Here is a 12,164-nt window from a genome sequence, read left to right as displayed (position 1 = left end):
CAGCAAAGAAGACCCAATGCAGCCAAAAATAAACTAAATTTAAAAAAATTTTATAACGATTAGTGTATTCACACTACCTTTTCATTTTCAATGGGTACATGTAACATCTAGTGTTGTCTATCATTTAAGACAATACAGATGTACATACTGAGATGGTCCATCTTGTAAACAGACGACGAATTTGGCAGTACTGTATTTGCCTTACGATTCTCTAACCATTTTTCTCTAGCTTACTTCATTCTAGGAATACAGAAAGTGATACCTGTAACATAGACAAAACATGTTAATTGACTGGTCATTGTTGTAAGGCTGGTCAAGTTATTAGTAACTTTGGAGGAGTCAGAAGTTATATGTGGATTTTTGACTAAATGGGGGTTGGAGCCCACAAGCCCCAAGTTGTTCAAGGGGCAGCCTCATATAAGAAGACATGAATCCAGTGGGTCTCTCACTCCATTCCAATGAGTCTATGTGACACTGTGCAAAGTAAGACTGAACCAACTTCGGAAAGCTAGGAGTTGTCTGGGTAGCGTTTGTGGCCACATTAACAGGCATTTAGCTTCTTTAAAGCAGTAAACCAAAGAACCCCACAGAAAAGAATAGGCAGAGAAAATGACAGGGTACTCAGAAAAAGGAATTAAAATGGCCAATAGAACACATGAAAACATGTTCAACTTGAGAGAAAGAAGTGCAAGCTGCCATTTTCCCACATACCAGTAAGTCTGATGGAGATAGGAAAAAACACACTCATACATCTATTTTTCATAGAAGTATAAATACTCACAACCATTTTTGGATGGCGACATTTATTAAGATGAACACGGCATACACTCCTTAACCTATCAGTATTCACTACAAGGTATTTACATTCTGGATATACTTTAAAAAAGTATGTGTGGTGTGTATTCTCACAGCAGCAGCTTTTGTAGTAATATCAAAAGACGAGAAATAAATGAGGGCTGGGAGCATATTCATGTCATAAAATGCTACTAAAGCTGCTCGAGTAATATGGAAATGGTACCACAATTATATGGTGTGATACCTGTGTAGATTTGATACAAACATATAATCAAATACAAAGATATAAAATTTAAGATAAACTGAATGCATATATATTTGAATGTGTGTATGTATGCCGCTAATATTTTCTGGAAGGACGTAAGAAAACTTTTTACTTTATACCATTGAGTTGTATTTACATTTCTAACTCGGGCATCAACTCTGCTTCCCCCTCCCTGCCCTTGCTTACCTCAGTGAGAAAGTGGTCATGCAGATCCCGAGTTTGTTTCAGGAACCACTTGAGTTCAACACTTAACAATATTCATCACTGGAGGGTATAGATCAATAGCTCTCGGCTCTGACGGTGTACTGGGAGGCCTTAAAGAAAAGCAGCCTGACAGTCTGGTCCAACCAACTCTTAATTAGTACGGGGTGCGTGCTCCCACTGGGAGGGATTCCTAAGGACCGCGGAAGTGATTCTCAAATGCAGCCAGTGAGTGCTAAGAACCATCAGTACATATCACCTTAATTATTCCTCCATGACAAATAACGACCTCATGGGCTGTATGATAGCAGGAATCAAGTGTCTGAGACCATGGGCAGAGTCACCAGCACCTCCTGCCCACATTAAGAATTTGAGGCCCAAATAAAGGCCACGCCTCTCCTGCTGTGTGAAAATTAGCTTTTACTGATTTTGTGGTCTTAGCTGAGGTCCTGTTTGTAGGGACTGTGGACTGCCCTTAGTTTACGTCCTCACGTTGCTTTTAAGTTTTAAATAATTAGTTTAAGCCACACAATCCTCCCCCACACTAGCCTTTGAACAAATTTAACTTAACAAAAAAAGATAGGTATCGCTACCTCAATAGATGACATGAAAGCCCATGTACGTTCTTCTGTTAAATGTGCTAGCCACAAAGTCGTATCTTGGCAATATTTTCTTAAAGAGTGAATATTAGGTAAGTATTTCCAAAGAATCCATTTAGCAAGCAAGCTTCTCTAATTCTATGATTAACTTTGCCACTAAGCCGGTTAACAGCCATATAAAGTATGTATTTTTGCAAGTATATAGCTGACCAAAAGGAAGGGAAAAATTGCAAATTCCAGAAGTAAGTGCTACACAAATATTCACAAACTTAAGACATGCTATACACAGCTGCTATCATTTGGGCACGGTTTCTTTAGATTAAATGACTTACACAAATGAAGTTTCTTTTTGAGTGTAAAATGCACGCACGCTCTCTCAAGGTGAGCCCGGTCCTAGAGCCTTAATAGAAGTAAATATAACTTCTAAATTTTTAGAAGTTGTATCTTCTAAATATAACTTCTAATAAATATAGTAAAATGAGCTCAACTTGAGGGTCTTAACAGATACAATCTTACTTTTCAAAATATAACTTGAATACAGAATTCCTTAAAAGTAGTATCTGAAGTGTGAGCCATCATATATCTTTTTATTTTATTACAAGATATTTTAAAATTTGAACAGATACAACTGTGACAGAAAACCAGCTTCATACCAAAAATACACTTTCAATTACTGTATCAAGCAAATAAAAATTTTATTTGCTTTTTCTAGAAGTTAATGTACAGTAAAAATTTAATATTGTACATGACAGACATGTAATTAAGCATACAAAAGGAACATGTATTCAATGTTCAGAAACAAAAGTAAAAATAAATAGCAATGATAAAACTTTGAAAAAAATAATGCACACTTTAGTTGTGGAAAATATGATTCTTAATTATATATAGTTATACTTCATAGAAAGCCATCTCTTTATAATTGCACAAAACATGGGACCAGTAAAGCATAATTTTTATGGCATGTAATACTATAATCCTAGATTGTTTGTTGCTTAACTCCAGGATATAAAACACTTAGGCTTGTAATATAATAAAAGGTATGCAATACTGGTTTGTAATATAATAAAAGGTATGCAGTACTGCTGGAGAAAGATTGTCTTCCTCAACTCATATTAACCTGTAGTAATCCTACAAAAAGGCTGTACAGGAAATTTCACAAAAAGAAATATTAAACAATTATTGCGCCCACTCCATGTGGACTAAGTAGCCAAAAATGGGCTTCAAAGTAAATGTGGTGGGGCATTTAGTATTTTTTATATTTTTATACTAAAAATCATTATTTTTTTCTGTAAAAACACTTTGTGTTTAATAACCATGATCAGCAATCTCAGCACACACACAAAAATCCTGGCAATATGGATGGAGTTTCTGCTTACTTTATTTTCACGAATAAAATACTTCAGGAGATAAGAATTTATAGAAAAGAAACATTAATGCTCAATTACAACTTATCAGGAGTGGTATTCCATTTTTAAAAACCCTGTTTTAAACTTCTCTGTAAGAAAATCAAAGGTAGCATTTCCATTTGTATTATGGCACAGCTCTGAAGTCAGAGAAAAATACACTTTGGGGAACCAGAAAAGACTGCACAAAGGTTAGGGGCAATCTGAAAACCTCTTGGTGAAAAACACTTGAGTCCTCTAGGGTAATAAAAAAATATGTGTGACTTAATTATAAATATTTACATTTCAAAGCAGAATCATGAGTTAGCTATGTAGCTGCTCAATACCAATGATTCACAGGCATTTCAAAAGGTGTGATAATGTGTCCACAATATTTGTGTCCACACTTGAATGCATAGAATACAGAAAAGATTATGGTTCTTCTGTCTGTTACGTATCATATCTATAACAAAGCTGCTTAAATTTTGAAAGCTATACAACCAGAAAGACAGAGCAAATATTTTTTATTATCTCACATAAAATACACTTTAAGTACTACTGATTTCACTCATTTGCTCGACAACTTGTCCTAAGATCTCATCAACTACATCGACATCATAATTCACTTGCTGAAGATCGAGATCAGGTACAATCATGGCCAGGAGCTGTCCTACATTAACTCGAAGAGATCGAAGTTTGAGGCTGCAAATACAAACATTACACCTATTAGACGAACATTATAACAATACAGTTTAATATTCAGGTAGGCCTTAAAATTTAACGGAAACATTAAAATGGAATCTCTGTAGAATGATATACAAACTAAATGAAAGGCAAAACTTCCTCAAGAGAACTAGATTTAACAATTCATTTAACTTAATAATTCATAATTTAATAACTAAGTATAATATTTATCTGTTGGTATGTAGAGTAAAGTTTCAAAACACTAGCAGCTCTGTTTGGTTCCAACTAATACAATTTTAATTCGAGATTGGAGAAAAGATGAACTGGTAAAATACATAAATTACAAGATGTTATTTACAATTGAAAATCTTTTTATCACCTGGAAAACAATAATGACACACTAGTGAGAACACTGATCTAAGAATAAGAATGTGTCACTTTGAATTTCAGCTTCCTTTTGAGCAAAGTAAATTGAATTGTTCCCTAAAACATGTTCTATGAGATATCCATAGTACTATAAAAGGAAAACGAAATGGTCCCGTGGTCAAATAAGCTTATACAACTTTGGGTTAAATAATGGTAAAAAGATTTTTTTAAATGCAGGATTTCTGGACATCCCTGGTGGTGCAGTGGATAGGACTCTGCACTCCCAATGCAGGGCGCCTGGGTTCAAACCCTGGTCAGGGAACTAGATCCCACATGCATGCTGCAACTGGGAGTTTGCATGCCACAACTAAGGAGCCGGTGAGCTGCAACTGAGGAGCCCTGGAGCAGCAACTAAGGAGCCCACCTGCTGCAACAAAGACCCAGTGCAACTAAATAAGTAAAAAAAAAAAAAAAAAAAAAAAAGCCTTTAAAAAAATAAAATGCAGGATTTCTCTGAACCTATCACATGCTAAGGTTCACTAACTATCCGTTTTACTATGCATTTATTATAAACACTGAGAAACCCTGGATTAAATGATCATTATCATTCCTTCCGTTTTCTATACTGTATCTATCTGAATATCCACATTCTAGACTTCGAATTTCTACAACTACACAGCAAGCAGCCTTTGCGTCGAAGATTGAGACGCCTGGGTCAAGAGAATGTTACAGTTGTTTTTGTTCTGCCCCCTCCCAAAATATAAGAAGTCTACATTTAGTTTAGATACTGATCTTTCTAGGGTGGAAATCTCTGAAGGGGCGAGCTGCTCATCCTTGGGTTGACAACGCATAAAAATGTGATTTTAAATTTTAAATTTTTGTGAGTTTTATGTTAAGATTCCATTGGACCTTTGATAAAATTTTACATCATCCTCATACCAGCTGCTTTTGGTCCAAACTTTCCCACTCATCTTCAATCAGAGGCCCATTTCTATATAAAAAATAGAAAAAGACCAGTATGACCCTACAACCATCTTTGACCTATCCTATTCTTTAAGTCTTTTGACTGTCCTGGCTAATTCTTCCTCTTTACAGGACACATCACAGATCCCTATTTTAGTACACAGAACAGGACTGAGAGGAATATTGTGAGCTCCATATGCAATTTTAAATATTCAAACAGCCACATTAAAAAGTAAAATGAAATAAATTTTAGTTACATATAAAATATCACTTCATCATATAACCAAAATATTGAGGCATTTAAGTAATTAATTTATTTTTTCATACCAGGGCGTCAAAATCCAGCATGTACTTTATACTTAAAGCACATCTCAATTCAGACTAGCTAGATTTCAAGTGTCAGTGGCCAAATGTGGCTATACTGTCTTCGAGAGCACAGGTCTAAAAGATCAGCAGTTACTCAAAGTTTAGTGTGCAAGTCAATCATCTGGGAGATTGTTTAAAAGTTTCCAATTTAACAAACTGCACTGTGGTCCAAGGATCTGCATTTTTACAAGCACCACAGATGCTTGTGGTTCCCATTTTCAGAAACACCAGTTGGGATTTTTTTTTTCTGACCCCTTGCCCCCCCATGCTTATATGTACTGATCTCTTCATTCTATTTCCATGAATAGATTTAAAGAAATCCTTTAAAACCTTAAGCTAAAAAATTAAGTCATACTATAATTAATGTCAAGTAAGGATGGTAAATTATTTCTCAACAATAGTACATTTTAGGTATCAAGTTTTATCATATTAGCAGGAAGAGTTGCACTATTTTTAATGACTATTTTTGTGGGTTTTTTTCTCTCTTGAATGGTTATCAACAGACGACCAACACTGTCAGAACCCCAAGCCCATTTAATATCTTACTGAGAGAGGGTAATCACTCATTTACTGTTTTCTTATTTTCACAGAACTTCTTCCTAATTAGTCACCTATAATTAGGGATCACCTGCAATGGCAATTTTTAGTAATTTTGTGATTTCCTAAATGTTAAAATTGGGGAAGGCATGTAGTAAAATGAGGTGGCAAACCATAAAGAAATGGTGCCAAGTACAGAAATTAAAGAAATCAAGGTGAAAAAGTAAGTTTCATGAAATAGACCCTTGTCTTCTAGTCATTGCCTAATTCAGCCCACCCTTCAATATCTGGCTCAATTCTCACTTTTTCCCAAAAAACATCCCAAACCACTCTGACCAATCAGAGCTTAATTCCTTTGAAATTCCTATTTCATTTAAGTTCACAAAACTGTTAGTTCCTTGAAGGGAAGATGATGACATGTACTTCTTTTGTATCTCTGTCTACCATACTGTTGGGATCGCAGCAGCCAATAACTTCTTTTGCTAGAACAATCTGTTTGATGTGCATTAGCAAATAAGTCTCATGCTAACCAGAACTGCAGCCCTAGCCAAACGCCTCATTTCATATTACCTTTCCCCATCAGTATAATTTACAGACTCCTCGATGTTACTTGACGTTGACACATCTCCAATTTGTCGACTTGTAGATTTTAATTGTTCGATCTCAGTTTTGAGTTCTTCACACTGCAAACGGATTTGTGATTTTTCCATTTCCAATAATTCAACCTGACAAAAAGTTAATTAATTTTATAACTGTACAATTTAAAAATACTAATGTCAAAGTGCAAATTTAAGCTAAGAAATGTACAAAATCCTGCTTGATGAAAATTACCATCAAAAAATTAGGACACCCCCCCCACACAAAAAAGAAAACCAACAAAACACACACAAAAAACAATAGCTTTCTATAAATAAAGCTTCATTTGTTTAGTTTCAGCTCTATATCTTTTTACATTAGAAGAATACAAAATGTTAATTAAAGCAGGACTAAAAACAAATGGGACCTAAAAACTGAAAAACCAAGATAAAAATGCCCAAATTATGTTGAGGTCATAGTGACTTTCACTTCTTGCACACTCACCAGCAGTAAGTTACAACAGAAAGCCTGTATTGTTTTTTACGTATTTTGTCATCTAGCTCCTAAGCCAAGCGGAATGTCTCAATGAGCAGTTATGTTGGCAGCATTTCCAGGAAGGGGCAATTCGATAATATACTGTCGTTTCCAAATGCCTTTCAGCAGAGAAACTCTCCTTTCAAACACCATGTAAATATAATACATAAAGTATTTTTCAAAGGAGCTACCCAAATTTGGACTGGGGGCTCCTCCTTCCTCAGTAAAAGAATCCCCAAATAAAGACTACCATTCCCAAGGCACCCACTGGACAGGTGACGAAGTGCGGACAGACGGCACACAAGCAGCTTTCAGAAACGGCACCGCTCCTCTTTCCTGCCGCCTGCGATGTAGGTATATGCTGGCTGGACCTGAAGAGCCGGCTCAGACCACAAGCGCAGGTTGAGAAGCAAAGCAACAATGTAGAAAGAGCCTGTGTCTCTGATGACTGTGCAGCTGCTACTGTTATGTGGGGTTTTACGTCACCTTCAAAGGAACCTCATCGTAACCGATAGAGGGTACCCTCTATAAGATGAGGTACTGTTGTCCACCCCGTGTGGTTATTCTCAGGCTTACCAATAACGGACGTGGAACTCGCGGCATGTTAGTAACTGAGCGTCCCAGTGGGAATGTGCTGGACGACCCCTCACTGCACAGCAGTGTCCTGCGCGCTACAGGACATTTACCACAACTGGTTCCCACCCGTTCAATTCCAACAGCGCCCACCCCTTCAAGACATTTAAGAACCGAAGCTGCCCTACACAGCTCCATATGCCCCCAGGAGGACCACTCCCAATTGAGAACCAGTGGAGCCAGTAAATGGAAATATGATTAAGGGATTTATGCCCACCTAGCAGCTGGCAGTTAAGCTTTAGATGCCCCTGGGCCCCCACGACTCTCACTGTGCTGAAGGACGTACTCACCTCACTTTTATACTGGTCCCTCTCGATACTGCATTTGTCCAGCTGTCTAAATACATCGTCAAGCTGCACAACCATCTCGTCCATTTCACTTTTACTCTCGCTGTTGGAACACTGACTGCATTCAGCCTTTACATGCTGCAGAGCACTACACTGTTTTTTCAGCCTTTCTATTTCTTCCAAAGCTTGCCGATACTGAGACACCACATGGTCTGGACTTTCAGATTTGCCATTAACACTTTCAAGTAAAAATACAGCATCAGTTTCAGTAGACTGATGGCAAGTCTCCTTCTTCACGTATTTGTCATTCATTTCCAGTATCCTCTGCTGTAACACTTTGATTTGGTCAGTAAACACGTGGCACTGTCTTTTATAATTTTCCTTTTCCTGGGTGACCAGAAGCAGCTCATTTTTTAGTTCATTTAATTGGCAACCAGCGTCACCAGCAGATTTATCAAAGATTTCCTGGGTTTCACGTGTCTTTCCTTCAGTTTCCACACAGGTTGGCAGTATGGCTGCGTCATTTCTTACATCTATCTCATCTTCAATAGTTTCTTCCTTTTTAACGACTAAACTTGGTACTTCAGTCTGGGTGGCCGCAGTGGTTCCCTGACTGCACCTGGATGACGAGGTGCCCGGTGAACTGGTCTGGCCACACGGTTCACTGTCACCCACAGGCTCCACCTGAACACCGCTTTGCTCCATGTGACTCTGTTGCAATTTCACTTCAATATCATCGTCTACTGCGGGCTTGGGAGTACTGTTTTCTTCTAAGATGATGACATCTTCATCGTCATCATCTTTATAAGAATTTTCAAATGCTGGATTACTCAATCTCCGATTCTTTGCATTCAAAATTGAGGAATGAGTAGAGAGTCTCCGTTTCAGGCTGGAAAAAATTTTATATATGAAATATAAGATTATAAAATGTAGATATGGAAAAAATAGACCTTGAAGTAATCTAACTATCTTGAAATTCTAAGAAATGCCCATGTTCATTTTGTAAAAAGATGATATATTACACAGAACTGCCCAATGATTTAATGAAGTAGAGATTATTTTCTCCTTTTACAGACAAGGAAACAACTATTGAGACCTCTTTTTAAAAGTACCACATCCTTATACTGCCAAATATCTCTTCATTTGATGTCTTCTGGCACGTCAATGTAACACGTCCGAACAGAATGCCCCCCCCCCCAGGGCTGCTCTCTGAATTCCAGAGCTCAGTGAATGACACGGCCATTCCCGTTGGCCCATCATAATTTTTAATCAACATTCAGTGATCAAAGGTGAACCACAAAGTAAACCAGCATGCCCTACCCTTTCATGGAAAACAATTTCCCCTGTATTAAAAATTGCCTCATTTTCTTCATCTTCTTAGTTTTCTGTGTATTTATCACCAATTGATTACTTTTTGCCCCACTTAGAGGGATATTTGTACTGATTTGCTATTTGGGCCTTAGGTGTTAAGACCTCATTTCTCAAGAAGGACTTTACCCTTTCTTAGGCTTACTCTCTCATATGGAGAGGGCATAATCGCCAATAAAATCTTGAGAAAGGGTACATATGACATGAGGAAATGTGAAATTTTGCATGGTGAAAATATCTTTATTCACCTCTCAAGTTCACTGCTGGCTTGAAAAATACAGACTTCCAGGTTGGGAATCACTTTCCCAAAACTCTAAAAGCATCAATCCATTGTTATCTACCATTCATTGTTCCTGCCGTTCTGATTCCCGATCTTTTGAATATAGCCTGTGTTATTCCTCTGTGATATTTCTTACCTTTTCCAGCCACTATGCTGTGTATCCAGTGGCAATTAAGTCTTTCTTATATTATTCCCCCCGCTTTGCTCTCTGATTTCCCACTCTGAAGTGTCCTTACTCAGATGTTGGCCCCTCCAGTACGTCGTCTCTTCTTTCTTCTATCTTCTAACCATTTATCTTTTTGTTTTAGGAGATTTACCTGTTAAACATCTCCCCACCTCTCAATAAATTTCACATGGTTTCTTCTACTCCTTGTTTCAGTTTTGTACATCGGGGGATCCTTGGCTGTATTTCTATTTCAGACTAGAAGCACTGAGGTCTGGGAATGTGAAGGATGCTCGGCTGTCATCATCTTCTAGAGCTTTTCTCTTGGGAGCCCAGTGAGGGAAGGAAGGGAGAAGGATTTCTTGCCATTCAGTATTCAAACTTTCCCTTACTTCATCTGCTTCCAAAACAGTGGCTCAACCCACATCTTCAGCAGAAGAAACTGCTCCAGAAAGTAAACTCCCTGCCTTCTGACAGAAGAAGAGAAGCAGCACTGCTGGACTTCGCAGGCTGGGAAGAGGTCTAGGGAACTACTCGTCCTTAAACTTTCATACAAGCTTCCTGTTCTCACCCCTATTTGCCACCTTCAGAAGTTCCCAATGCTTCCAAGTTCTGAGACTGTCTAGGAATCAATGGAGTTAAGCATTTAATTGGAAGTTGTCCTATTATTTTTCTTACCAGGCCAATTCCTATTTGTCTCTCTCAAGACTTAGTTTAGGTACACCTTTCCACAGACTTTGGCTCTATGAATTTAAGAATAAATACAGGCTTTAAAAATTAATGAAGGGGACTTCCCTGGTGGTCCAGTGGTAGAGAACCCTCCTTCCAATACAGGGGACGCAGGTTCGATCCCTGGTCGGGGAACTAAGATCCCACATGCCACGGGGCAACTAAACCCGCACACCACAACTACTGAGCCCCCGTGCCTCAACTAGAGAGCCTGCGTGCTACAAACTATAGAGCCCACGTGCCCTGGAGCCCACATCACAACAAAGAGAGAAAACCCACATGCCACAACTAGAGAGAAGCCCACGAACTGCAGCAAAGAGCCCGCGTGCTGCAACTAAGACCCAACACAGCCAAAAATAAAATAAATACTTTTTAAAAATTTAATGAAAAATTTTACTCTATTCTCGTCTTCCATTTTGATGGCAGTCACATCCGAAATTAAATTCCATTATCGTGTCTGTAACATTGCAAATTTTACTTTTTCTTACTTTGTCTGGAACCATCTTTATGAAGAAAAAACAATATTATGGAGACTAGTTATAAAAATTCACACAGAGCAACTAGAGAAAACCCGCACAGCAACGAAGACCCAACACGGCCAAAAATAAATAAATTAATAAAATTAACAATATTAAAAAAATAAATTCACACATGTTCTTAGTTAAGTAGAAATCCAGCCACAAAATTAGACCTCAAAATGTAGGCTATAAACAGCAACCTATTTCAAAACATGCCCTCCCTGGTGTATACATGCATGAAGACAATTTCTAATCTTTTCTGAATTTTCAAAAATCCTTTTAAGAATTTAACGAAGGCTACAAAACCTCTCAGAACGTCTGGCCTCACTATTTCAGAGAATCTTGTTTCAATGTTTCTCTTTCAATAACAAATGTCAGATGGTGTTAGTCTAATGTACTAGTTCACTGGCGTCATGTGCCTTTTCACCTGTGTCCATTCTATCATACCCTTTGAATGGGTCACCGTGCAGAGCACTTACTGCTTTCAGAATTTCAGGAACCAACGGGGTAAGTACCAGCTCATCATACAGCCTTTCCTGACCACTCCAGTCAAAAGAGCTAACTGTTCAATTCATGTATCACTCACACTTCTCTTCCTCTTCCTTCTCCATCCACTCATCCAAAGTACACAGCATGTCATGGGCTATGCTAAGAACATATGGGTCACAATTGATATTACAGCCTTGTACTGTTAACTGCTTCAGGTTTTTCTTTACTCAGATACTGATAATCTTAAAAGCAGGAATTTTCATACTATACTGAATTTCAAAGAGGTGACAATTTGATCAATCTCCACAATAAAAACAATTAATATTCTTTGATGTACACAGGTAAGTTCGTGGGGTGGGGGTAAGTTCAGACAATGAAAGCAAAGTAACTTGTCCTTAAGACTTTTCACATGCATCTCAACTACACTTT

At 37.8% G+C, this 12,164-nt stretch overlaps 1 protein-coding gene across 1 annotated transcript in view; it reads right to left on the bottom strand.

Moving 5' to 3' along the window:
* Positions 1-2,415: 2,415 nt before the first annotated feature.
* The window catches only part of MORC3 (MORC family CW-type zinc finger 3), a 40,083-nt gene continuing 30,334 nt past the window's right edge, over positions 2,416-12,164 (bottom strand). The window contains exons 15-17 of the mRNA XM_067035068.1: positions 8,192-9,077; positions 6,729-6,883; positions 2,416-3,944 (exon numbers count right to left, since the gene is read on the bottom strand). Coding sequence (XP_066891169.1) covers positions 3,791-3,944; positions 6,729-6,883; positions 8,192-9,077 — 1,195 coding nt within the window. The 3' untranslated portion in view covers positions 2,416-3,790. The remainder of the gene's footprint in view (positions 3,945-6,728; positions 6,884-8,191; positions 9,078-12,164) is intronic.

The sequence above is a fragment of the Kogia breviceps genome, chromosome 5 (assembly GCF_026419965.1).
Source record: "Kogia breviceps isolate mKogBre1 chromosome 5, mKogBre1 haplotype 1, whole genome shotgun sequence".
NCBI lineage: Eukaryota > Metazoa > Chordata > Mammalia > Artiodactyla > Physeteridae > Kogia > Kogia breviceps.
Note: the sequence above shows the minus strand (reverse complement) of the source record. Positions and strands in the feature narration are given on the sequence as shown.